Genomic DNA, 26,396 nt, shown 5'->3' on the forward strand with positions numbered 1-26,396 from the left:
CAATCGCCATTAATTATCATTATGCATAGAATGTTAACTTTGGCCTAAAAAAAAAAGTATAATTGTTCAAGACTACCTTGGAAGCTCTGCCAACTTTGTTTGGTAGCAGAGTTGATTGGCACAATAATGGTGCTATTAAAGCCATTGGACACTTTCGGTAAACAGTATTGTCCAAAGGCCCACACTTCGTATATCACAACTGTGAAAATTTAGGCTCAATCGGTCATCGGAGTTGGGAGAAAATAACGGGGAAAACCCACCCTTGTTTCCGCACGTTTCGCCGTGTCATGACATGTGTTTAAAATAAATCCGTAATTCTTGACAACGAGAATTGATAATTGTTTAAAAAATTTTCTCGAAAAGTAAAGCATTTCATGGAATAATATTTCAAGAGAAGTCTTTCACCATTACCTTCTGTAAACCCTGTAAGTTATTTGTAAATCTGCGAACTTTTTTTTTTTTCTGTGCCGAAAGTGTATAATGGCTTGAAGTGACAAAGTGTTGTACATAGTTTAGATGAACAACCACTCGACAAAAGTCTGACCTTTGCGGTATCACTTGGCCACGACCCTGTCGGTTGTTTCAGACCTAGTCACCACGTTTTTATTCACTTATTAATAATCAGACAACAAATTATAATCTTCAATTGTGAACAATTCTCCTTTTTGCAGGCCAGTCCAGGGGGTGGATTCGCACCAGTATCTGACGAGGGTTACGGCGTGTGCTACATGCTGCCGGAAGACAGTCGCTTCTTCTTCCATGTCTCATCCAAGCATTCCTGCCCAATCACCGACTCCAAGCGCTTTGTCAGTAACATCTTCAAGGCGCTCGCCGATATGAAGAAACTCTTCGTGGAGGGATGGGAGGCGGAAGACGCTAAGAAGAAATAAGGAGGAGACGGCTTCCAAGAATCTTGTGTGTGTGTGTGTGTGTGTGTGTGTGAGCTTATGGAAATGCCCTTGGGGGTCTTTAAACTTTATCTGCCAAATATTTACTTGTATTAAGACCCGTTCGTACTTCCTGCAACTGTGAAGCGCATTTGGACGTCACATGGCTGTTTCCACAGCGAATGTTTCGCAGGGGACAGTTAAACGTCAATTTGTGACGTCAAAATTTGTATCGCATACGCAGGAGGTATGAACGGGGGCTTTACTGTTTGTTTAGTATCATGCTGTTTACATCACATTAACGATTGACCTGCAGCATTACAGGGTCAGTAAAACAATGATGGGTGCTTGGAGTGTTCAGTCAGATTCATCATCGAGGTCTTGTTTATGTGTGGTGAAAACAAAGAACTTTTTTTGGCACATGGGATATTTTTTTTTTCTGACGACAATAGACGACTAAAGCCAAGTTCCCATTTGACATTTTTGTTTGTTAAAGAAGGACTACTTTTCTGTAGAATGACAAAATTAAATCCAATGGGGACGCATGGTAACCTGACCTCTCTGTCAACTTACGGCAACCGTGAAGTAAAACTAACAGGCCAAAAGAGGTCGCAGAAGACAAACGCGCAGCCACGGTAACTTGACATGGCCGCTAAAAAGTCAAATGGGAACAGCTCCGCGCTGTAAAACTACATTTGCTATGCAAATGTCGCGGAATATAAGTCAAGGTGTGAACACACAGTAGAAAAACGCTAAAGCCAGTCACGGTAATTTTCCGCGTGGCAGCGGAAAAAACAAGTCCAATGGGAACACCGTGTTAATGTGTGAACATTTTTAAAGCAATGTACACACTACACACTACACTGATATTTGTTGTTGAGATCACACACACGAGGGAACACAACTCCAAAGGGATATGCCAAAGTTGAATTAATTTCAACCGCATTAATGATTTTTAATAACAAGTTTTGCGAGTGTAGAGTAAAACTTGTACACCATCTGTTGCCGTTTTGGCTTGTAGATGGCATTTATTGAGAGTAAAGTATATGTAGTTAATGAGGTACACAGGTGTTATTATATAAGCCACTACAATGCAAATTAACCAGCATTCAGCATGAATCTGTTTGTGCTTGTGTTTTTAGGATGTTTGTTTTAAGGTCACACGCTAGTATATTTTACCAAGATTTGTATTGTTAAAAGGTTTTTTTATTATGGGTAAGTTGATAATTTTCATGTCTTCAAACTTAATCTTAAAATGATTAACCCTTTGAGACCATAGTGGCTGGAAACGCCTTGCAATATCTGACCTGCCTCCACTCAACCTTTAAAGGGTGTATGTACTTTTTGTAGGACAAAAAACACAATGTCCACAGATTTACACAAAACTTACACAGTTTGAAGAAAATGATAGTAGAAAGCTTCCCTGAAAATATTACGTGCTGAGGTGCTGTAGTTTTTGGGAAATGAGTAAAACTATGTCATGAAAATAATTTTCGTCTCATGAGACGAAAATTATAAGCGTTTACAAACGTATTTTCATGACATTGTTTTACTCATTTCTCAAAAACTACAGCACCTAAGTAAGTAATATTTGAAGGGAAGCTTTCCACTATCATTATCTTCAAACCCTGTAAGTTTAATGTAAATCTATGGACACTTTGAAAAAGTACCCAAATCCTTTAAGTATAAAGGTCATGACCTGAGTTTACATTTTTCAATGTTTCCCATGTTAACATAGTATCTTTGTTTCTAAAAACAATACATAATATCTGGTTACAGTGGTTTTTTTTTCCAGAAACTAAACATTTGTCATCAAAATTTAGGAATTAACTGAAAATTCTCTGTATAAAATACTCAGGCCTGTATGCTTCGTTTTTGAAAGGGCAAGGGCAGCAAGGCATTTTTCTCCTTGGTGAAGGGCATCCTATGAGGAAATTATAAATTTGTACTGTAGCATTTCAAGGGCATCAAGGCAATGACAAGGGGCCACGGAGGCAATTGCCTTCGTTGCCTCCGTGAACTATCAGGCCTGAATACTGTACAGACCATTTGAATGGCGATTTCTTTGAACGTTTTTGGATTTGGTAGTGTATCAAACTCGGTGGCATTTAACGCCACTAAACATCAGGTTAGAGACAAGTTTTTCCCGCCATTTTCATTAAGACTCTGATCCATCGGAATATAAGTTGATCACAAAATTAACTCGAATTTGGAGCCCCCTCCTTTTAAACAAGCTACTTATTTCTAACCCTTCTTTCTCAACCCAAGAAATACTCAACAGCATTATTACCTAACTTGCTAAGCACAGAGAAAGATTTATGTTGAAAATACAAATCACCCCCACTAAATGACATGTGGTCAGTGCGCATTTCTCCTGGTTCCAGGCGAAAGCGTGCTAAGCATTTATACTATTAGCACTAATTTTTTTGTTCGCATTTCTACTCAACAGGGCTGGAGATACCCAAATCACTCGCCATTATTTTGTTTTATCCTGTATTATCTATAGTAATACTTTTTTATTGTTTTGTTCGATTTTATGGAAGGGACCATTTAAGATATTTTAGTCAACAAAAAGTAACTCATACATTTCGATGAGGTGTTTTTTCCATAGTTAGAAATCTGTTTTAAGTGTTGTCTCAGGAATAACATTATTGGTTCATTATTTTTTTCAGGTTTTAAGTTTTAAGAACAGCAAGTGATCTTGCATGTTTTTATAATTTTGTTTTTTTCAAAAAGATATCTATAGATACCATAAAACCATATAACGTCAGTCTTCATAGCTCAAAATATAAATGCCTATTACAATGCAAGTTTACTACCGTAAGATATGCCAAGTACAATATCTCTTATTATGTTTTAACGAACCAGAAAATACAATACTTTAGTCTGGTCTAGTAAAAACAGGTACAAAATATAATCTGGCGCTTTTAAACAAAGAGGTGGCTTATTATGAAATTGTAGTAGTTATTTAGGTGTAGGTTTTAAATATATATGTAATTAAACATTCTGCTGTAAATAGAGCTGAATGGAAGGCAGTTTCTAAAGCTGGGACTGTATTGGCTGCTACATACTGGAGTTCACATATTCAAAGGCAGTGGGCACTATTGGTAATTACCGTCTCAAAATAATTATTATCATAAAACCTTTCTTGATTATGAGTAATGGGGAGAGATTGAAACATTGTGAGAAACAGCTCCCTCTGAAGTGATGTAGTTTTCGAGAAAGAAGTAATTTTTCACAAGTTGATTTCGATACCTCAGGTCTTTGACAGTAACGGTTCTCAGATTGTGTATTCTACTTACGGATTATTCTTCCTGCGTGGACGAACAAAAAGGCTCCGGATTTTTTCGGCGATATCTAAAATATGCTACCACCTTTTGAAATGAAATTTCCAAATGTTAGTTTACTGATTGTATTTGTACTTATAAAGGAACCAAACGATTGAATGGTTAAAAACTTAAAACATGCATAGCTGCCAATACAGTCACAGTTTAGAACAGCTTGATAATGTATTTTTCACAAACAATGCAACGAGTGAAATGTATTTCCTTATTTTTATTTAAAACAAATTCTTTCTTTTTTGTCATTTTAAACAAGTTAAGTATTAAAGGGTGTTCAAAATATTGGGGAGAATGACTTTATAATTGTTTACAGGTGCTTGCGTGAATTACAGGGTATAATGATTGTCGTAGAAAAACTTCCCTAGAAATATTTTGAAACTCTATTGGGTTTTTTTTCAAAATTTAGTGAAGATATTTGGTTTTGATCTCACATGTCCTAAACCTGATGTTTGGAAACAGGTTTGCTCTTTCATCTATTATGTTAAGTCAGATAAAGCGCACACAATTTTTAATTGAGGATTCATGTAATGTAATGGGCCCAAATTCATAGAGCTGCTAAGCACAACAATTTTCTTAAGAGCAACTATAAATATAAATATTAATAGTACACTTGCGGGTACAACCATGGGTAAAAAACTCTTTTGAAGGAGTGGTGGCTCTGAAAAGAGCCGGTTTGGTCTCGACGTTTCGAACAGTATACTCTGCTCATCTTCAGGAGAATGGAGACGAGCAGAGTATCCTGAAGACGAGCAGAGTATCCTGAAGACGAGCAGAGTATACTGTTCAAAACGTCGAGACCAAACCGACTCTTTTCAGAGCCACCACTCCATCAAAAGAGTTTTTACCCAGGGTTGTACCCGCAAGCTTACTATTAATATTTATATTTATAGTTACTCTTATTCTCCACACCATGCAAAGCTTCAAACACCATTTATGAAATTTCTTCCTTGTTAAAAAACAAGATTACCAACCAAATTTCCATTTGTTGCATACTGCTTGTTAGTGGTATTCAGTTGTTGATTGCTTATCCTGAAAATCACAGGGAAATTTGGTTGGTAATCCTGTTTATATCTAGGCAAAATTTTCATGCTAGACATATTTTTGTGCTTAGCAGCTCTATGAAATTAGGCCAAGGTCTTTGCTGACTAACAGTGTTGTCAATTTGTCTGAAGAGACATTTATGCCGCAACATTGGTTAATTTAAAGGAACACGTTGCCTTGGATCGGACGAGTTGGTCAAAACAAAAGCGTTTGTAACCGTTTTTTATAAAATGCATATGGTTGGAAAGATGTTTTAAAAGTAGAATATAATGATCCACACAAGTTTGCCTCGAAATTGCGTGGTTTTCCTTCTACTGTGCGAACTAACATGGTCGGCCATTTATGGGAGTCAAAATTTTGACCCCCATAAATGGCCGACGTGTTAGTCGACAAGGTAAAAGGAAAACCACGCAATTTCGAGGCATGTTTGTGTGGATCATTGTATTCTACTTTTACAACATCTTTCTACCCATATGCATTTTATAAAAAATCGGTTACAAACGCTTTTCAAAGACCAACTCGACCGATCCAAGGCAACGTGTTCCTTTAAAGGACAGGTACCTTTTCTTTTCTTACATGTTCTTGAGTTGTGTAAGCACAAAAACAAGCTTAGCACAGCCAATTAATGATGCTTATGAGAATATGGTCACCAGCCAAAGTACAGTTTTGTCATGTGTAGAATTTGTGACTGGTATCCTTCTAAATTCTGCTAAGCAGAAAAAGTTTAGGCATTATTTTCTGCTTGAAGCAGGTCTATAAAGTGTTTTCACTGTTAGTGTTATCTGAATGACTTTCTTATACCCTGTTTTCTCGTTTTCTTGTGTTATCTGTAATTTATGAAAGTGTTAATTTTAATGTTGAATTTCATCTTTCACAAATAATATGCACTTTTTATCAATAATAGGATCAAGTGGTTTAATATCTCGTCTAAATATGGTAAATAAATTTATCAAAGAAATTGTACATAAATTGTGTTTTAAAAGTACGTGAATGAGTATGTCTTAAAATTGTTAACATGTTGTAAAACCTTATATAGGCACTCAATGCAATTACTGTTTTAAAGTTCAATTTTGGTAAAAGTTTGCCCACAGTATACCTGTAATATGAGTTTAAAAAGAATTACAAAGGTTTTGAAATTGGTTTGAAGGTTAAGTTTTTTCTTGTTTATGATTACATTATTGTTGTGGTTTTACTTAAGTTGTTAAAGGAGTGACACTGTATTGATGGTTTTATTTACCAATTAAAAAGTATAAAGTCATTCCTTTTGGAAGAGTACATTTCGTCTCCCTAATTGATAACCACGCCATTGAGTGATCCCTTGTTTAAAGACACTGAACACTTTGGATAATTGTCAAAGACTTGGTGTATCCCAACATATGCATAAAATACAAACCTGTGAAAATTTGAGCTCAATTGGTCATTGAAGTTGCTTGCAAGTTGTTTTTGTTTTTTTTTGTTTTTTTTATTCCACAAAATTGTGTGTCATTGTAGCCTTGATCAAAGCGCTCCAGCCAGCCGCGACCTGCAAAATCGTGTATACACTGCGTGCAGTTTGTGTTGCCGTATCGCCGCGCACGGGCCGGGTACAATACGCCAACAGCCTTGAATCAAGGCTAGTGTCATTGTCGCTGACTTGAATGATTGATTGAGTTGAAGGAGACAAGTGCAAACCTGTTGGGAAATAATATTCACCTGTTACTTTTGGGAGTTTCTCCATTATGTTTGCATTTTTACAGATATGTTGTGGTAATATAGTAATAGTATTAATAATAATAGGCATTTATGCTGCACTTTTTCAAAACATGATCAAAGCACATCAAGAAAAGAAAAAATTAAAACAAGCAAGAATTAAATATACTTTTTAGGAAAGAGATAAATTTTAAAGTTTACTCTTAAATGTAACAACACAAGAAGAACTACAAAGTACTGATTGGGAGACTGTTTTAAAGTTCAGCATCAGAGGGTGAGAAGGTATGTTTGGCATAAGCTAGTCTTGACTTGTGGGTGTTAAGCCGAATTCTGTCAGAAGAATAACGGAGTCCTTTACGTTTGCTTTGGTGAAGATGAACATATTAGAGAGATAAGTTGGAGCAATGTCAAACATTTTTAAACATATAGAAGAGTTTTGAACTGATGCGTTTCCCTTTGGGAAACCTGTGTAGTTAAAAAAAGCACAGGGTAATAATAATAAAAAGAAATAGTGTGACTCCAAGGGTAGCTTGTATAATGAATATCTGATCAACTGTTGGTGATGTTTAATATAAGATCTATTTGTTTTGAAAAAAACAGAATGAAAAAATAACGACATTTACTCATGTCTTCTTTCGGCCACGGTACACTTATTGCTCCCTGTAATGCATGGATTCTATAATATAAGGTGTACAATCGTTGTGGTTGTTCCATGGTTCCCTAAGGAAGTACACAAGCGTCATAGCTTATAAACGCAGCTTCAGCAAGTTACCAGTGATTGCAGTGGCGGACGTACGTGAGAAACGTAAATCAGTCTTTGGACGACTTCACCGTTATAAAGTTACTTTTTTAACTGCACACACGTCACTGAAACCTACTCTTTTCTCACCACCGAGGAGAAAACTAGGTATGTATGGTTTGTTGTCGTCCTGTTGTTTATTTAGGTTGTAAAAAACTACATATTTCCTCGAATTTAAAATCGGTTAAAGATCTCGGTCGACTTGTCTTTCTTAAGCTCCCAGCAGCAGTGCTGTGTTGTGTTGTGTTGTAAAGGGGTAGTTCAATCAAACCATGTCCTTGCTCTATGATCAAACGGAGCGGAACGCCCAGTATTTTTTAACAGGGAAAATGATTAACAATCTGACCGACCTTTTTACTTAATATTTAGTTTTATTAGGAACAGTACACGAATATTCAAACTCAAAAGTCCACTGTCACTTGACTTAGTACTTACTTGTATTTATAATTTAATTAAGGCATGAAGATGAACTGTTGAATCCATCCCGTACTTGATGTTCCAATTGCATGCACGGTCAAAAGTATAAAACGGTAGACCTAACTTATAACTAGGCTAAATAATAAAGAAAATTTCTCAACTTGCTGATAAAAAATTGAAAGAAGGATTGCTGGCCTGGAAAAATAGGGAGCTTCCGCTTCGGGACGGAACACATTTTTACAGCTACCTATATTTAATTTGTCTTTATTATTGTAACTTGTATTCTTTATTTTTATTTTTATTTGTTAGTGGTAAGTACTGAACATTTTCTTTTCCTTTCTACCTCCAAATAGGAGAAAATGGCATCAAATCTTGTGAATGTTGTTCGTCGCCAGTTCTCGACTACTCTCCGGCGAAAGGCAGACACATCCTACACAGCTGCCACAGCTCCCGATTCCCACGGATCTACACGCACGTACAAGCTGATGACCTTCTTTGTGGCCCTGCCAGGTGTTGCATTCTGCATGTTCAACGCCTACAAGGGAGAGATGGAGCACAAAGCTCACAGTCACCGCCCGGAGTTTGTGGCCTACTCGCACCTCCGCATCCGAAACAAGCCCTTCTTCTGGGGAGAGGGCAACCGTTCACTGTTCCACAACAGCGAGACCAATGCACTACCAGAGGGATACGAAGGAGATGAATAGACAAAAACCTTTAGAGTAGTTGAAGCGTCTTTATCGGATTCTCTACGAGACTGCATCAATTTTTGTTTTGTTTTGTTTGTTTGACGGATTGATTATAGAAATATTAATTTGGTTAAAGTTATTTTAAGTCGCATTCAGGAATGATAGAATTGATCATAGACCCATTGCATTGCTTGCTATAGCCGAGGTCAAACAATGGAAACGTGTGAATGATAGAATCGATAAAAGACCCCTAACATTGGTTCCTATCGCTGAGTTCAAACAATGGAACATGTGTAAGCGTGTTCGCACCAGGCACAGCTCTCAGCTAATGATAGGTCTTCCTTGACGGAATGATTTCATCCAGTATGTTGCATAGCTGAATACTAATATTGAGTAGCAATTGATGCTTTTTGAGTAGCAACTGACACCTTTTTTTTAGCATTTTGCTCTGCTATACAAGGGAAATCGTTCACTGGTTGACCTCAATGTTTGCACTGTTTAGGCTTGTGATGTCATGCAAAGGGGTCTACTCAAGTTTGCAGTTATTTGTGTGTGAGGGGATATCAGTTTGTGGTGACAAATCCATTGAAACCTATCCAGTCAGATAAAGGGATAACTTTCCGTATGTCGCCACCACTTTTTCACTCTTTTTTACAAAAAGGGATATCTCATTGAGGTAAATTAGATACTATATTATTTCATATCGAATGAAAAAGTGGTGGCGCTATACGGAAACTTTTCCAGATAAAGTGTTGCGCTTTGACATACCATTTATCCTCTGGTTTATTAACTTCATCCTTACCTCCAAATTGGATTCCAATTTAGTGTACAATTCAACAGACACCTAACTTTTTGCACATTTAGAAGACACAGTTGTCATAAATTGTGTCAAAAGTGTATGATTCCTGTCTAATAACTATTTTTACGTTAATTTGAAAAAAATTAGATCACTTCATGCTCCACTACATGGACTTGAAAAATGTTTTTGGAAATTAAACATAAGAAAGTATTTCTAATACTAAAAAAAGTATTTATAAATACTAGAGTACACTCAAAGAAATCAGCATTTCTAATTTGTGTATTCTACAATGTTCAAACTTTTAACACCACATCTTGTATAACACAAAACTTGTTCATTAAAATGCATGTAAATTACAACAAATTTTGACAGAATTGTAGAGGCACAAAGTTAAATAAAAATTGTGTTGTTTTAATTTAAATAATGGTGTTTTGCTTCTACTATTATTCAAGATTCTATTCAAGTTTGACAGTATAATTTTGGATTTCCCAGATTCCAGGTTGTTGACAAGATTTTTAAGCCCAGTTCATACTTCCTGTGAATGTGAAGCGAATTAGACGTAAACTTGACGTCACAACTCTGTGTTTTGCAAAAGTTGTGCACAGCTCAGCTGCTGCGAATAAATAGTTGTGAATATGTGACGTCAACATAATGTATCGCATTCGCAGGATGTCTGAACAGGGCTTTACTCAGCAAGACATTGTGTTTGTTTCAGACATTAAAGGCAGTGGACACTATTGGTAATTATCCAAAATAATTATTAGCATAAAACCTTTCTTAATCACAAGTAATGGGGAGAGGTTGATAGTATAAAACATTGTGAGGAACGGCTCCCTCTGAAGTAATTTTCCGCGAATTTGATTTTGAGGGTGTTTTTTTCTTTCATTATTATCTTGCAAGTTCGATGACCGATTGAGCTCAAATTTTCACAGGTTTGTTATTTTGTGCATATGTTGAGATACACCAACTGTGAAGGCTAGTCTTTGACAATTACCAATAGTGTCCACTGCCTTTAAAACTAATCAGCTGATCAACATTCTAAAAAGAACAACTAAAAAACACTCCTTTTGTTTCAAGAGTCAGGAATTTGGTCTGTTTTTAAATTGGACTGATTATTTTTTGCTTATTTGGAGAGATAAAGAAGGGTAGAATTAGTGACCAAAATTATTTTTATTTTGAAGCCTTGGTGCATTTCTGGATTTTGCTTGGTGCACTTCTGGATGGTTCAGCTAAACAATTTTTTTTATTTATTTTTAAAAAAACTTTTTGTGGGTTCCATCGTGGTATTTTTTTTCAGTTTCATGGTTGAAATGCTCTTATCACAAGCTGGGGATTCTGTGCTTCAACTTTTGAGAAGACTTGATAAATGTAGGCTTTAAAGCTAGTCCTATTTTACTTGGGAAGCTGGGAAGCTGGGGAATGCTGTGTGAAAACTGGCATCAAGTTGTGGGAAGAAAACAAATGTTAGGAAGGGGGTTATACTTTCTGGGGTAATTGGCAAAAATTCTGAACTGCTGACTTGTGAAAATTGTACAGAAATCTGAAGTTTAGTTGGGCAAACGTTTATTTGGTAATTCTTCGAGAATCAGGGAATCAGTATTTCCTTTTTTAAATTTTTACAATTAGCATTGGTTGCTATGAGAATTAGGGTAGTGCGTCCATGGAGGTAGAAGGTGCACCCCCAATCAGTGATCTGGTAGTAACTGCAAAAAACTCGAGCGCCCTCTATCGAATTATTTTGACTAGTTGGTGTAAATGTTTTGATCATCATTTATTCACGGTCGGACGATTGTTGGGTGAGTTTTTCCGTTTTTTGCTCTAAAATGAAGTTTAATGTGATGCAAACGCATAGATATTTCAATCATTAAATTGAGAGACAAGTATATCATGTTTTGAAGTTGCAACCTTCCTGAAATAGTTTGTGTTTCTTGAACTTTGAATGAAGCCACGTTTTCTGTTTTTGTAGACGGAATCATAACAAATTAAATGGGCATACAAGCAAAGGGAAGAGAGCCATACACAACAGACACACAGTCTAAGCATGGATGGAGGTAGAAATAGCCCTATCTCCATGCTCTAAGTACACCCACACAGTTGAGCTCAATGTTCAATGAAGGCCAGAAGGAGATAATCTATGCCAACTTGCACCAAAACATTTGTTAATGTATGTCAATCAACTAGCCCAGGTTGGACTCCTCCGTTGCAGGCAACTGACTGAGGTCCTACCAGGGCTAGTCAATCAACCAGAGCACACACGGGGAAAGATTTCCAAATCTGTTTTATTTAACTTAGAATTAGATAGATGATAACGTAACCCTCCTCCCGACGGCCGCTAGGCCGGAGGGTTACGAGTTTGTTTCAAGCGGAAACGGTTGATCTGGTCCAACACGTACAATTTCGACAGCTATATGTAGTCACCAGATTTGCCCCATTTTTACCACTTTAAAAAATCATGACACAAATTCTGAGGGTACGAACTTAATCTGCAATGTCTAATGCAGCCTGCCATAATACTCAAAACACAATTTAGGAAATATTTCGAAAAAAAATGGACAAAAACTTACCAGATCCCGGAGCGAAATCCCAGGTTCATATTTTGAACCTGTCGCATCGCTTTGCAAACGCATTATTTTGTTGTTGGGCTAAACCATTCTGTAAAAGGGGTGTTACAATGTTGCAGTGCTACAGTGCGTGCGCGCCATTATGAGTGAACGGCGTGCAATGCAAACGGACAGCGCGCACACGCACTGCAACATTGTAACACCCCTTTTACGAAACAAACTCGTAACCCTCCGGCCTGGCTGCCGTCGGGAGGAGGGTTACGTTATCGCAACTTACTTGTGTGGCCAAGGCTGGCTGAATCCTGCACACACGGTGAGATGCGGAAATCAGAGAAACAGAGCGCCCGCTAACGTTGGTCTAGGGTCTATTACTAGCGTGTACAGTTTTTGCCGTGCATAGTTCGGAACGTTGTTTGTGTGTGACCACGCAACACCAATGGTCTTACTCTTGGAACCAAGACTACGGCTGCACAGTTACCGGGATACACAATGCACCACACGCAGCGCTGAGTCGTTGACCCCGTGACGTGCACATACAGCCAAAGCCCCGCCCCCCGCAGATTAAAATTTTTAACCTGGGACATTTTTTACTCTTTCGCTCAGGGATCTGGTAAGTTTTTATAATTTTTCTTCAAATTGTTTCCTCAGTGGTCTTTTTAGTGATATGGTAGGACTCATTAGACATTGAGGATCAAGTACGTGTTCCTAGAATTTGTGTCATGATTTTCCAAAGTTGTAAAAATGGAGCAAATCTGCTGACTAGCTGTCAAAATTGTACATTTCGCCCTGCACAGATTGCGGATGCTTCGTAACCCTCTGGCCTGGTGGCCGTCGAGAAGAGGGTTACATTAAATCATAACTAACGTAACAGGATTATTTTTAGTTGCAATAACGTAACCCTCCTGCCGATGCCGTTGGGAGGAGGGTTACGTTATCGCAACTAGCTATTTTATGAGTCGATGCGATGAGAACCCCATTGCAAATCATCCCGGTGGTAGAAATGTGTTAGTTGAATGAAAGGCAGGAGGTTACCCCACGGCTACGCGAAGTATAGTTGCTGAAAGGCGTTGACATGTACCAGCATTGATAGTATACACTGTAGTGTACATGGCTCAAATGAAATTAAAGTGCCAAGAAATAGAAGGGAGTCCAGCGTATTTGGCACTACAAATATATTGGTGCTGTTACAGGGCCTAGCCACGTGCAGTCTTTTCTTGCTTTCTGGAGTAGTTGTAGTCGAGACCTGGAAGTCCTAGAGGAGTCCAAGACACAAACCAACAGAACTGGTCTTGAGACCAGATGGAGTAATAGTCCATCTACTGTGATAATTCTTGTCAAAGCCTTTTCAGCATCTAGCGAGGCATGAGAAGACAATGAAGAAATTTCAGTTTCAGAAGTGGGAGGAAAACCCCAGAGAATTGTTCTACTAGGAAAACCCTTGAAGTCAAGTAGGGACTGAAAACCCAAACTACATAGTGCCCCCGTCGCTAGGATTCGAACTGGGGTCCCAGTGGTGGAAGGCGAGGAGTTGCGCCAACCTGGCTTCCTTAGCAGTGATTCTGTCCTTAACTATGAGCACCGGGAATCTTTTTTTCTTCAGAGTATGGGGTCTGGAACAAAGGGTTATCGGGAAACCCCGTCACCAAACTTTCAAATAATTTTTTTAATGTTTTTAGGTGCTATTACGATTTGTGATGGAAAACTTGGTGGTTGATGACTGCATGCAAATTTGTATCTTTTTTAACAGAAACTAGTGACTGTCCATTGATGAAGAGCAACCCTTCTGAGGTGATCCTGTCAACAAGAAGTCCTTGCTCAGATTCTGAGTCTTCTTCATGCCAAGAAGTCTTTGCTCAGATTCTGAGTCTTCTTCATGTCAATACTGGTAGGGAGTCATTTCAGAATATAATTTGTTTAATTACAGGTCGGGAATTTCATCTTTGAGAGGGCATCCATTGGAAAATCTTAAAGGCAGTGGACACTACTGGTAATTGTCAAAGACTAGTCTTCTCACTTTGTGTATCAAAACATATGCATAAAATAACAAACCTGTGAAAATTTTAGCTCAATCGATCATCGAAGTTGCGAGATAATAATGAAAGAAAAATAACCCTTGTCACACGCAGTTGTGTGCGTTTAGATGGTCGATTTCGAGGCCTCAAGTTCTAAATCTGAGGTCTTGAAATCAAATTCGTGGAAAATTACTTCTTTCTCGAAAACTATGGCACTTCAGAGGGAGCCGTTTCTCACAATGTTTTATATTATCAACCTCTCCCCATTACTCGTTACCAAGTGAGGTTTTATGCTGATGATTATTTTGAGTAATTACTAATAACGTCCACAAAGTCTAGGCCTATCATGGGAAACTTTTGAATGGCCACCAAGGCTGAAATTGAAGACCATGGCACTGGGGGCCATGGCAAACATGGTTGTTCGTGATATTCCAGGCCTGGTATTAGACTTGGGCCGTGTCCGAAACGACGACTTCGGCTACAGCTACGTCTAGATCAGCGCGTCTACCAGTGTTGAAGAATAGCAGACGCGCGCGATCTAGCCGTAGCTGTAGCCGAAGTCGCCGTTTTGGACACGGCCTTAGGCCGGATCCGAATTGGCGGCTACGGCCACGGCTACGGCCGGATCGCCGCGTCATCACGCATTGAAGTATAGAACGCCCTTAGCAACACCCCCTGGCAACAGTCGTAGCCGCAGCCGTAGCCACCAATGCGGACACGGCCTTACACGGGTGTGTAAGCACTGGACACTCAATACTCAAATTTTGTGAACATAATACAGTATGCATATAATATTATTGTAGTCAAAACTAGATTACTGAGATTGCCTAGCCGAAGGCAGTTTAAAGCCATATTTTTGTCTGTGAGTATTGCATTGCTTTATGTTAAATTGGCATTGGGGATAACAAATGTTATTTCGTTTCAAATCCTTACTCTGATATTTGTAAAAATAAAATAAAATAAAAATGCAAATTAAAATTTTTGAGTTGTTTCTACTGTTGTAAATTCTTTTCCCTTTTTTTTCTGAAGACCGGTCACTGCCTCCGATCAAATCGTGTTGGAACACAACTTTGTGACAGTGGGGAGTACTTGGCTGGGAAAAGTGATACAGTAAGTGATAGACCTTTGTCATGATGCCTCCATCGTGGTAATGTTTCTCATATCAAATAACAATAATGTATGCTAAAAATCAATTTGGAAATAGGAACCAGACTATTTTGTTCTTCCAGCCTCGGTTTGGTTACATTGATATCAATGGAAGAGATTCAAGATGGCTGCACCATAATAGAGATATTGTGTCTTTTCGTTAGCACATTGCTACTTTCATTGTATAAATAGCGCCCTCAAGGGTTGAGACATGCAATCCCTCATCTTTCAATATGGCAAGTTAAAAACAGGTGAGCCCTTTATTATTTCAATATCAATATACCCATGCAAAATCTCACAATAACTTTAATGAAGCTCTTCTTTACTTTTTTTTGCCCCACAGAAGCTAAGCGTTGTTACTCCAACATCGACATGTAATTTATGCGGCAACGTCATGGCGAACATAGATTACGATCTTAACTCCAAACATTACCAGCTGCTTCGAGCTATATGTAAGAGAAAAACTTGTATCTTAAAGACAGTGGACACTATTGGTATTTACTCAAAATAATTGTTCGCCTAAAAACTTACTTGGTAACAAGCAATGGAGAGCTGTTGGTAGTATAAAACATTGTGAGAAACAGCTCCCTCTGAAGTAACATTGTCTTTGAGAAAGAATTAATTTTCCATTAAAATATTTGAATATGATTTGGAGACCTCAAAATTTGATTCAAACGAAGCATCTGAACGCACACCACTTCATGTGGCAAGGGTGGTTTTTTCTTCTATTATTATCTCGCAACTTTGACGACCAATTGAGTTAAAATTTTCACAGGTTTGATATTTAATGCATATATGTTGAGATACAGCAAGTGAGAAGACAATCAATCTGTTGAATGAAAATAACATACATGTATGTTATTTTCATACTGATTCACTGTTCTGTTCAACCATACAACAATAAATATTTTGTTTTGTTTTCCCCATACACCGATGTGTGTTGGCGTTGTATACTCAGTACTTTCCCGAGTCCTGTGAAAAAAATATCACAGGCATGTCACTCTGGCGACCCTTGCACTTCTAGAGCAGTGTCTTACCAACTTGACTACCGAGGTTGCCCGGTAGCTAGAGGGTTGAGGGTTCGAATCTCACCCAAGTAACATGCCTGTGGTATTTTTTCAGGAAAGTACTGAGTATACAGTGCTAACACACATCGGTGTACGGGTAAAAAAACAAAATTAATATTCTTTTTCCCCGATGCAAGTTTAACATGTCTGTATTGATTCCTTGAAGGCCAAGCCTATGATGGGACAGCAACGATATACCTAGCCAAATACCTGCCAGCAGATAGTTACGTGGCAGTCAGTAGGACCAATCTTGATGCTGTACACGAAGGATTCAGTGTTTTACAGGTAATCTACTTGGATATTTAGACACGAGACAAATTTTGTACATTTGTTTATCAGAATATATATTTGCAAAACAAACTTACTCGGTAAGGAGTAATGGAGAGCTGTTGAGAGCCGATAGCGATTAAAGTAATGTTATTGGCCAAATGACCAGGGCACAAATATAAAGCGCATTTATACCGTTATTGTGTCCTTAAGCAAGACACTTAACCATTGCTTGTCCTTCGGATGGGACGTAAAGCCGTTGCCCCATGTGTTGTGTAAACGCATGTAAAAGAACTCAGTGCACTTATTGTAAAGAGAAGGGGTTGCCCTGGTGTTCCTGGCTGGATTGGCAGCATATTGCGCCACCGCACCCTGTAAACCATTACATGGTGCTTAAGGATTAGGTCTTATATCTCAAACTTCGTCCCACTCCTTGCAGTAATAATACCTGGCGCTTTGTATCCTTTGACAAAAGGAGCGTTATAAATACGGTTATTATTATTATTATTATTATTATTATTATTATTATTATTATTATTATTATTATTATTATTATTATTATTATTATTATTATTATTATTATTATTATTGTTATCAAATAATCAACCACAAGGGAAACTGACTGGGTACATTTTTAAATGATTTTGGGTTGAACAAAGAAAAATTGACTAGAGCGGGATTTGAACCTACGACCTCCGGCCTGCCAGGCACCCCCGAACAAAGATATTGACAAAATTGGGAGACCACCAACATAGGGCTAGATAGCTCAGTTGGTAGAGCGCCGGCACGTTCAAATCCCGCTCTAGTCAATTTTTTTTTTTTTTTCAACCCAAAATTATTATTATAATGGTAACATGGGCTATTAAAGACTTAGTAGTTATTAATAAATACAAGACTAAACAAGAAGCCTCAATTAATATTATGTATAAGACACCCAGCAGGGTGGATATGTGCGCATTACAAGTCTTATTATTATTATTATTATTATTATTATAAGAGTACAGGAATCCAACTCATGGTGTGTCTGATCAGCAGAGTGTGTGTTCGAGTCCCAGTCAAGACAAGTTAAGCAAGACACTTAACCATGATGTTTCGTACTAAGGCCGTTGGTCTCGTGAGAACCCAGTGCACTTATCGAAAAAAGAAAAGGGGTTTGCCCTGGTGTTCCTGGTTTGATTGGCTGCATCCTGCGCCACAGCACCTTGTAAACCCTTACATGGTGCTATGTAAAAGGATTAGGTCTCGTAATTCAAACATAGCCCCACAAAGCATGCAGGAAAATACTGAATGTTGAAGTGCATTGAGCGTCACTGAGTGATGGATATGCGCGTTATATAAGAAGCCACTATTAGAAATATTATAAGAAGAATTTTGTTTTCTTCATAGTATGAGTTTTATTTGATGCGTCTGATGCAGAATGAGAACATCTTGGCGTTGAACAAAACCTTCGTCACTCACAATGAGCTGTGGGTCGTCATGCCACTCATGGACCTTGGTAAGTTGCAATATGTGATCTATTTTTGACTGGAAATCTGTTTTTTAATTTTTATTTTAACCCCACCCCAAAAAAAAACTTAGAAGAAAACAAATGTTAAGTAATTAAAAAAAAAAAATTAAATTAATTTTATAAATTATATTGAATTTGGTTTTACCCATATATTACTCAAGTCGAATTCAAGCCCATGACCTTTGCAATTCTAGAGCAGTGTCATTCTAGAGCAATTAATTATGATCAAATTCATAAGAAAATGAAGATAAAAACCATATGGAACACCCAAGTTTGCAGAGTAGGGCTTTGCGCTCATATCTCAGAATAGATTCAAATGGGTTCGAGTCCAATTTGTGACACCTGTGTCCTTAAAGCCATTGGACACTTTTGGTAAACATCATTGTTCAAAGACCTGCTCTCCACCAATAGGAATAGCGAAACTGTTTGAGGTATTTATGGATACATTACTATTAATATCTTCTTGAATTTTCCTTACAGGTTCAGCAAGAGATGTTCTGGACAACGCCTATCCTGATGGATTACCAGAGGTTATTATATCTTATATACTTCGAGATACCCTGCAGGGATTGGACTACTTACATAGAATGGGCTATGTACACAGGTATGGTTCTGTTCCTACATTTAGCTGTCGTGACACTTGCTACGTAAAATTGGGGAGGTATTGCTTTCTGCTCTACTGGCCAGGCTTCGGACTGATGATACCCAAGCCTACATCCGTATGGACTGTTACAGGGGTAACCCTGTTTCAGCCCAAGGAGTATGTGGCAACGACGGCCTCTGGACAAAAAATTGTAGCCCACACCTTGAAGTGGCGTTCAGGCCTTGTGTGTCTGGCGACTTGCATAAAAAATACAAAAGCTTCTGGTTTTGTCCCAGGGGCTGATTTTTAAAAGCAATCAAATTCACCGCAAGACAAATTGTCAGTATTACCACAGTGACTTGTATTGTGACATCGCACTTTACTTGGCAACTACGATTGATTTGCAGTTAACATCAATCGTAGCTCTGTGTGAAATGGACCCCCCCTGGTTCTGCTTTGTTTTGTGATTCTGGGCTGGCTCTAGAATAATTCTCAAATTATTATGGGGGCGCACTCCTGGCTCCTGGAGTTGCCGCCATAACCTGCTTCAATTACTGCCCGTCCATGTTTCATTGCTGTCAATTTTTACCACAGGAGTGTGAACGCCAGCCACATTCTCCTGTCCAAGTCGGGCAATGTGAAGCTTGCTGGCCTGCGTACTGCTGTTGGTATGCTGATAGAAGGGAAGCTCCTGAGGGCGGTGCACGACTTCCCTACGCATGCTGTCAAGTTACTCCCATGGCTCGCACCGGAGGTCTTGGAACAGGTAAAGAACAAACAGTATATATACAGGGATGAGATTGTTCAGACTTTTGGCTGAATTCAGACTTTTCATGTCAGCCTGGTGAAGAAAATCGGACAATATTATTTTCCACAAATAAAGAAAATTTGCTCGTTTGTCTACTTCTCTAGTGCTTTGGGTACTATTTCAAAAAAGCTCCTTGGAATCTATAACCCCAGGGGTTACCAAACAGTAGAAATGCCATCATTTCAACAACCTTTGAATTTGTACCCAAGCTTCAGACTAATTCATTAGTAATGACTCTGACCCCTGATATAAAGATTGACTGCTTTGAGTGTTCTGGTTTAAACTACATGTATGACACCCTAGGTGATCCCCTGAAAACTATGACAAGCCCGGTTCATGCTTCCTGCGAATGCGATACGAAATTTGACGTCACAATAATAATTGACTTGTGCTCGACTCCTGCGACACATTCTCTGCGAAAACAGCCATGTGACATCAACATTCATATCAAATTTGCATTCACAGGAAGTAGGAACCAGGTTTAATTAAAGGCAGTGGACACTATTTGTAATTACTCAAAATAATTATCATCATAAAACCTTTCTTGATTACGAGTAATGGGGAGAGGTTGATAGTATAAAACATTGTGAGAAAAAGCTCCCTCTGAAGTGACGTAGTTTTCGAGAAAGAAGTAATTTTCCACGATTTCGAGACCTCAAGTTTAGAATTTGAGGTCTCGAAATCGAGTATCAGTTTTTTCTTCCATTATTATCTCGACGAACGATTGAGCTAAAATTTTCACAGGTTTGTTATTTCATGCATATGTTGAGATACACCAACTGTGAAGAATAGTCTTTGACAATTACCAATAGTGTCCATTGTCTTTAAACTCCAGTTAGAAGTGCCATTTTGACTGGTAGCTTGGGTGGCTGCCCTGGTGATTGGGAGATAATTTTTTTAATTTTAATTGTAAGTAGGATTTGAGACTTTGCATGGTGGATTATGATATAGAAAGGTTTGCGGTAACACCATGTAATGACTATCTCTAATGAGTTGGGGTGGTTCTGAAAAGAACCGTTGTTTTAAACAACAACGGTTCTTTTCAGAACCACCCCCAACTCATTAGAGAAATGAGTTGGGGTGGTTCTGAAAAGAACCGTTGGTTTAAACTCAACGGTTCTTTTCAGAACCACCCCCAAATCATTAGAGATAGTCATTACATGGTGTTACTGCAAAATTTTAATTGTGTTGTTTTTTTCAGAATCTCCTCGGCTACGACACCAAATCTGATATTTACAGTGTAGGTATCACAGCGTGTGAGCTGGCCAATGGATGTGTACCATTCTGTGATATGGTTCCCATGAAGGTAAGGCAAATTTAATTTGTGAGTTGTTTTGTTTCCTTTAAAAAAAAAATGTGTCAAACCTCGGAATGAAACCGAGGGTACCAGAGACATGTGAAGGAGCTGTTAAAGCCATTGGACACTTTCGGTAAACAGTATTGTCCAAGGCCCACACTTCGTGTACCACAACTTATATATAAAAAACAAACCTGTGAATTTTAGGCTCAATCGGTCATCGGAGTCGGGAGAAAATAACGGGAAAACCCACCCTTGTTTCCCCATGTTTCGCCGTGTCATGACATGTGTTTGAAATAAATCCGTAATTCTCGCTATCGAGAACTGATTTTGTTTTAAATGTTTTCTCAAAAAGTAAAGCATTTCATGGAATAATATTTTAAGATAAGTCTTTACCATTACCTTCTGTAAACCTTTTATTTGTAAATCCGTGAATTATCATTTGTTTTTTCTGTACCGAAAGTGTATAATGGCTTTAAGGGCAGCAGTATATTGAAAAATAGTTAATGGCCTAACGTTTCGACCCTAGCAGAGTCTTTCTCGAAAGGCTAAATGACAACACACAACATACATAAACAGGGCCCAATTTCATGGCTCGGCTTACCGCCCAATTCTGTGCTGACGATCACGATTCCCCGCTTACTTGCAAGCATCAAATTTCTGCGCTAGCCTTGTAAGCATAGAATGCCTTGTATAACGTGGAGTGCCCAGAAGCCAAAATACCAGCACATAATATCCTGCTTCCGCAAGCGCCGATTCTGTGCTTACGGTAAGCAGAGCCGTGCAATTGGGCTCAGGGGTGGATTTCACAAAGGTAGTCCTAACTTAGGACCAGTCCCAGGCAATGCTAAGAGATAGGACCAGTCCTAAGTTAGGACCAGTAACTCATCCTAACTTAGGACTGGTCCTATCTCTTAGCATAGCCTAGGACTAGTCCTAAGTTAGGACTACCTTTGTGAAATCCACCCCATGTACATTGTGACTAAGTGTAACATAAACAGTGAAGTAGAAATACATGAATAAATGGGGAGAGAGAGCCAGAAAGCGTACAGTAAAAAGCAAGGGGTGAAGAGAATATTTTAAAGAATAACCTGTAATAAACACTAAAAAATTGTCATAAGAAACCAGTGAGGTAAGGAGGGTCACCTTAGGGATACTACAACAAAAAGGGTTAGAAATGAGAAAAATAGCTGTTGCAAACTGCTTACCAACCAACACCACCTATGGCATAAACGCAATCGATCATTAATGGCTTGGGCTCAATTTCATAGAGCTGCTAAGCACAAAAATTTGCTTAGAATAAAATGTTGTTCCTTTATAAAAACAGGATTACCAACCAATTTTTTATTAGTTACATCTTGCTTGTTACTTGTGTTCAGCTGTTGTTTGCTTATCCTGAAAATCACGTGGAAATTTTGTTGGTAATCCTGTTTTTATCAAGGCAAAATTTCATGCTAAGCATTTTTTTTTGCGTAGCAGCTCTATAAAATTGGGCCCTGGGCAAACAAGAGTATGTGAACCAGAAACACAGGGGTTAACCCCTACTCTTCCACTTTAAGCGTTCTTGGTTATTTTACATGAACCACCAATCCGAAGACACATGACTTATGGCATAATGTCCCATCCAAAGGACGAAGCAATAATGGTTACTTGCTCAAGGACACGATTTTTGTGCTTAGCAGCTCTATGATGTTTCAACGCTAGCAGGGTCTCACACAATTTTGTTAATACTACGTCTGGGTAACTTCTCTTAGATGCTCCTGGAGAAGATAAATGGCACCACACCCAAGCTCCTCGACAGCTCTACCTTAGTGAGCGACGAACAGGGAGGTTCGGTCGTGGACAGCGGACTCGGGAGCAGTAACGTAGCATCTGGAAGCAAACAGGTGGATCAGAACCCATTCACAAGGCTCTTCTCTCCACAGTTCCATCATTTTATTGAGGTTTGCCTGACGCAAGACCCTGCTAATAGGTAAGCTTAAACATCTGGCGTCACACTTCTAGGCAAAAAAAGTGTGCTCAAGTTTATTTTGAGCTTCATGAAATTGCCTTGGGTTTTGGAATTCAAGACTTTGAAACGCTAGGTGGCAGCAGACTGACCAGATAAATTTCCATCGTTATCGTAATTCCCCATTGACGAAACCATCATTTGCTTTAATCTACAGACCAAGTGCTTCAGCGTTACTCAACCATGCATTCTTCAAGCAAGTCAAGAAGCGAACGAGTGAGGCATTGTTTCCTTTCTTCCAGAATCTGACGTCGTTGACAGAAATGAAGGCTGACGAAGATCTGGGTAAGTGATTTTGATTGAGATAATCAGAGATGGTCCACTTATTCAAAGAGAGGGTCATAGATAGATTGTCTTTTCAAATCAATAGAATTCAATTCAATAAAAATAATTTTTTGGTATTGCCCTCACATGATAAAATACATTATTGGTGTTTCATAATACCAACAGTGACAGTTATAAATAGTAGCCAACATGATTAACAAATATGAAGGGCAAAACTTAGGATTGGGTGAAGCCCATCCGAAAGTTTGGAGCTCTGTTATGGGCGGAGTGAAATAAAAACAATTTTTCGAGAGGAGCTGAGTTTCATGTTGCCAAACTCCACACCGCTTTTGTCACATTTTTCAGGAGCCTTAGAGGAACACGATGGAACTCTTGTGGAGAAATTCCAGTGTATGGATGTGGACGAAAAATGGGTCTTTGACTAACAACGTTTGTTGTTTATTCTTCATCTCGAAATATTAACACTGCCATTGGATACAGTTAGCGGTGACCATAGAGCTATATATATTGACTAGAGCGCTAACTTGCTCTGCGTTTTGAAGCCACCCTGGGCGCGGACATGTTTGATGTGTTGTGTGAATTCGGAATTTTAAGAGAACACACATTGCTGCGATTATTTTACATTCGGCGTGTGCGCTTTACATACGCAACTGTTCAGTCGCATACGTCCGCGTCCGTAACTTCGACTTGATTGCTGTACTAAAAAAAGTAAACGCGCCTGACGCTCGCAGTTTGTGCGCTGATCAGCAGATAGTGCGTTCACATTTACTGCATTTTTTGCTTCGATGGCACATAAAAAAGAACAAACGCACTATCATGCAAATAGCTGTACAATTGCCGTACAAAATTTCAAGCTTTTGTATTGGTTTGTACACAAACATGGATGCGCCCACACGGCTTCAAAACCTTAGTGCGTGTATAACGGGGTGTTAGCGCTCTAGTCAATATATATAGCTCTATGGCGGTGACAGGTCAGCATGCCTTTCTGTGTGCTTTTGGTAAGCAGTGCTATAAAATGGAAACCCGTACAGTAAGCATAAAGTCTGTCTTTAAGCAGCTCTATGAAATTGGACTGAGAATTTGAACAAGCCATTTAGTAGTTCAGTCTATTTTCTATACCATCTGCCCTGGTAATTGTTAAAAAGCAGGACAGTTCTTTTTAGAACTGAGAAGTCTCCCGAACCTCCAATTATCTACTCCGCGGCAGTATAATAAAGCAAGACAGTTCTCTAAGAACAACTCTACCTGGCAAGTAGATACACACATGGTGTTACCGCAAACCAAATATACATTGATACCTCACCATGCAATGCCTCAAATCCTATATAACAAGTCATTTGTTATGGAAAGTATGCGGTAACACCATGTAATGGCTATCTCTAAGTGAGTTGGGGTGGTTCTGAAAAGAACCGTTGGTTTCAACTCTTAAGCCATTTGTTAGTTAGACTTGATTAATGTCTGGAACAATGGCTTGCTTAGTCACAATGTACTGCTGAAGTTTGAATTCCTCAGACTACAGAGACAGTCGCTATGATTATCCCAAACGGTTCAATGCAAGCTTTTGTATAGCAACCTCCAGATGAGTAAACCCTGGAATCATTGTACTATACACATTCATTCATTCAGAATTATTTTTTATATATTTTTTGTTTATGCAAGTCGCCTGACACACAAGGCCGAAGGCCACTTCAAGGTGTGGGCAAAATTTTTTTTTTTCCAGAGGCCACTGCCACCTACTCCTAGGGCTGAAACAGGGTTACCCCTTTCACAGTCCATACAAATGTAGGCTTGGGTATCATCAATTCGAAGCCTGGCCGGTAGAGCAGAAAGCACTACCTCCCCAATTTTATGTAGCAAATGTCACGACCGGGATCGGAACCCACACCGTGCTGATCAAACACCAGTGCTTGAATCCGGTGCTCTTAACCGCTCAGCCATGACACTGCCGTATAATGTATGGATGTTGGCAATATATAGTGTTACTGCGCAAAAGCTTTCCCCAAACCATGAGACATAGCAACTGTCTGTATAGTCTGAGGAATTCAAATTGAAGCGATAACATAGGACTAAGCTATCCTTGTTCCAGACAAGTTTCAAATCTAACTTGGCTTATTACGAGCACTTTGTCGTAGAGCTACATATACATGTACAGGTCTGTATGCTTCGTTTTTGAAAGGGCTAGGGCACCAAGGCATTTTCTCTTTGGCAAAGGGCACCCTATGAGGAAATTATAAACTTCTACTGGAGCATTTAAAGGGCACCAAGGCAATGACAAGGGGCAACGGAGGCAATCGCCTCCGTTGCCTCCGTGAAGTATCAGGCCTGCATGTACATAGTATACATCGTAAGTTTTGTTGGGAAGATGCAAGTATGACTCTCCCCAAAGTTTTGATTTAGATTGTAAAATATTTACAATTATAAACACCTATATTGAGTGCAATTCGTATATCATGCCTAAGATGGAACATGGAAGGTGTACATGTATATATTCCTGAGTGCGAGGGCGAAAACTTACTGAGCGCAGAAATCTCCTGCTGAGCAAAAAACAGGTAACCAGCCAAAATACAGTACATTTATCATTGCTGTGACTGGTACAGCAAAGGAATTTGCCAAGCATAGTTTTCTTCTATACAGTTTTATGACATTTTTTCCTGGTTAGGCCATCAAATTTTTCTAGAATCAGAGAGAAAGGACAGAGCCTCTATGCTAGAATGAAGCGCATTAATTGTGTATAATTTACTTGCGGAATAATTACCAAAAGTATTCACTGCTTTAATGTGAAGAATGTACTGTGCTCGGTTTTAAAGGAAGCTGAAATATGTCCTTTCTTTTGTGGCGTCACCTTTTACATATTCAAAAGTACTTTTGTCAAAGGTCTCCACAATTTGGAAAACCTAGACATGAAGTGAACCCAAGAATTTTGAAACTCAAGAGACTGAAAGAATGTTAGCTACTTGAAAAAATGAAAAAGGTAAAAACCTGCGCCCAAATTTTTATTTTTTTCGCCCACAGCTTAATGTACATAGTTTGTTTAATAGTATGAATTTGTAGATATTTATCCACTGTACTGTAAATTTTTCTTTTGTGTAAAGAAGTTTGTTAGCTACATGTACATGTACCAAATAGTGTTAATAAGCGTTTTGCTTTGTTCTGTCCTCCATTTATTGTTGAAATTGCCCTTACTTGTACCCAATCA

At 38.7% G+C, this 26,396-nt stretch overlaps 3 protein-coding genes across 3 annotated transcripts in view; all 3 read left to right on the plus strand.

Annotated features, from left to right (window-relative positions):
• The window catches only part of LOC139937093 (carnitine O-palmitoyltransferase 1, liver isoform-like), a 34,452-nt gene extending 27,096 nt beyond the window's left edge, over positions 1-7,356 (plus strand). Inside the window, exon 18 of the mRNA XM_071932089.1 lies at positions 672-7,356. Within this exon, the coding sequence (XP_071788190.1) occupies positions 672-890 (219 nt within the window). The 3' untranslated portion in view covers positions 891-7,356. The remainder of the gene's footprint in view (positions 1-671) is intronic.
• A 357-nt stretch (positions 7,357-7,713) lies between these two features.
• Positions 7,714-9,838, plus strand: LOC139937780 (cytochrome c oxidase subunit 6A, mitochondrial-like). Its single transcript, XM_071933086.1, has 2 exons — positions 7,714-7,865; positions 8,528-9,838. The coding sequence occupies exon 2, from the start codon at positions 8,534-8,536 to the stop codon at positions 8,876-8,878; it is 345 nt and encodes a 114-aa protein (XP_071789187.1). The 5' UTR covers positions 7,714-7,865; positions 8,528-8,533; the 3' UTR covers positions 8,879-9,838.
• Positions 9,839-11,407: 1,569 nt separating this feature from the next.
• Positions 11,408-26,190, plus strand: LOC139937495 (STE20-related kinase adapter protein alpha-like). Its single transcript, XM_071932650.1, has 12 exons — positions 11,408-11,455; positions 13,968-14,105; positions 15,262-15,342; positions 15,722-15,830; positions 16,612-16,730; positions 18,099-18,207; positions 18,700-18,823; positions 19,397-19,568; positions 20,812-20,916; positions 22,662-22,879; positions 23,073-23,200; positions 23,546-26,190. The coding sequence occupies exons 2-12, from the start codon at positions 14,094-14,096 to the stop codon at positions 23,623-23,625; spliced, it is 1,257 nt and encodes a 418-aa protein (XP_071788751.1). The 5' UTR covers positions 11,408-11,455; positions 13,968-14,093; the 3' UTR covers positions 23,626-26,190.
• The last annotated feature ends 206 nt before the right edge of the window (positions 26,191-26,396 follow it).

This window comes from Asterias amurensis, chromosome 5 (assembly GCF_032118995.1).
Source record: "Asterias amurensis chromosome 5, ASM3211899v1".
Classification (NCBI taxonomy): domain Eukaryota; kingdom Metazoa; phylum Echinodermata; class Asteroidea; order Forcipulatida; family Asteriidae; genus Asterias; species Asterias amurensis.

Bases quoted from the DNA above. Each gene is read 5' to 3' on its own strand.
- LOC139937780 (XM_071933086.1), top strand. From the start codon at position 8,534: ATGGCATCAAATCTTGTGAATGTTGTTCGTCGCCAGTTCTCGACTACT.
- LOC139937495 (XM_071932650.1), top strand. The intron at 15,831-16,611 runs GTAAGAGAAAAA...GATTCCTTGAAG, and splicing joins CCAGCTGCTTCGAGCTATAT to GCCAAGCCTATGATGGGACA. The intron at 16,731-18,098 runs GTAATCTACTTG...TTTTCTTCATAG, and splicing joins AAGGATTCAGTGTTTTACAG to TATGAGTTTTATTTGATGCG.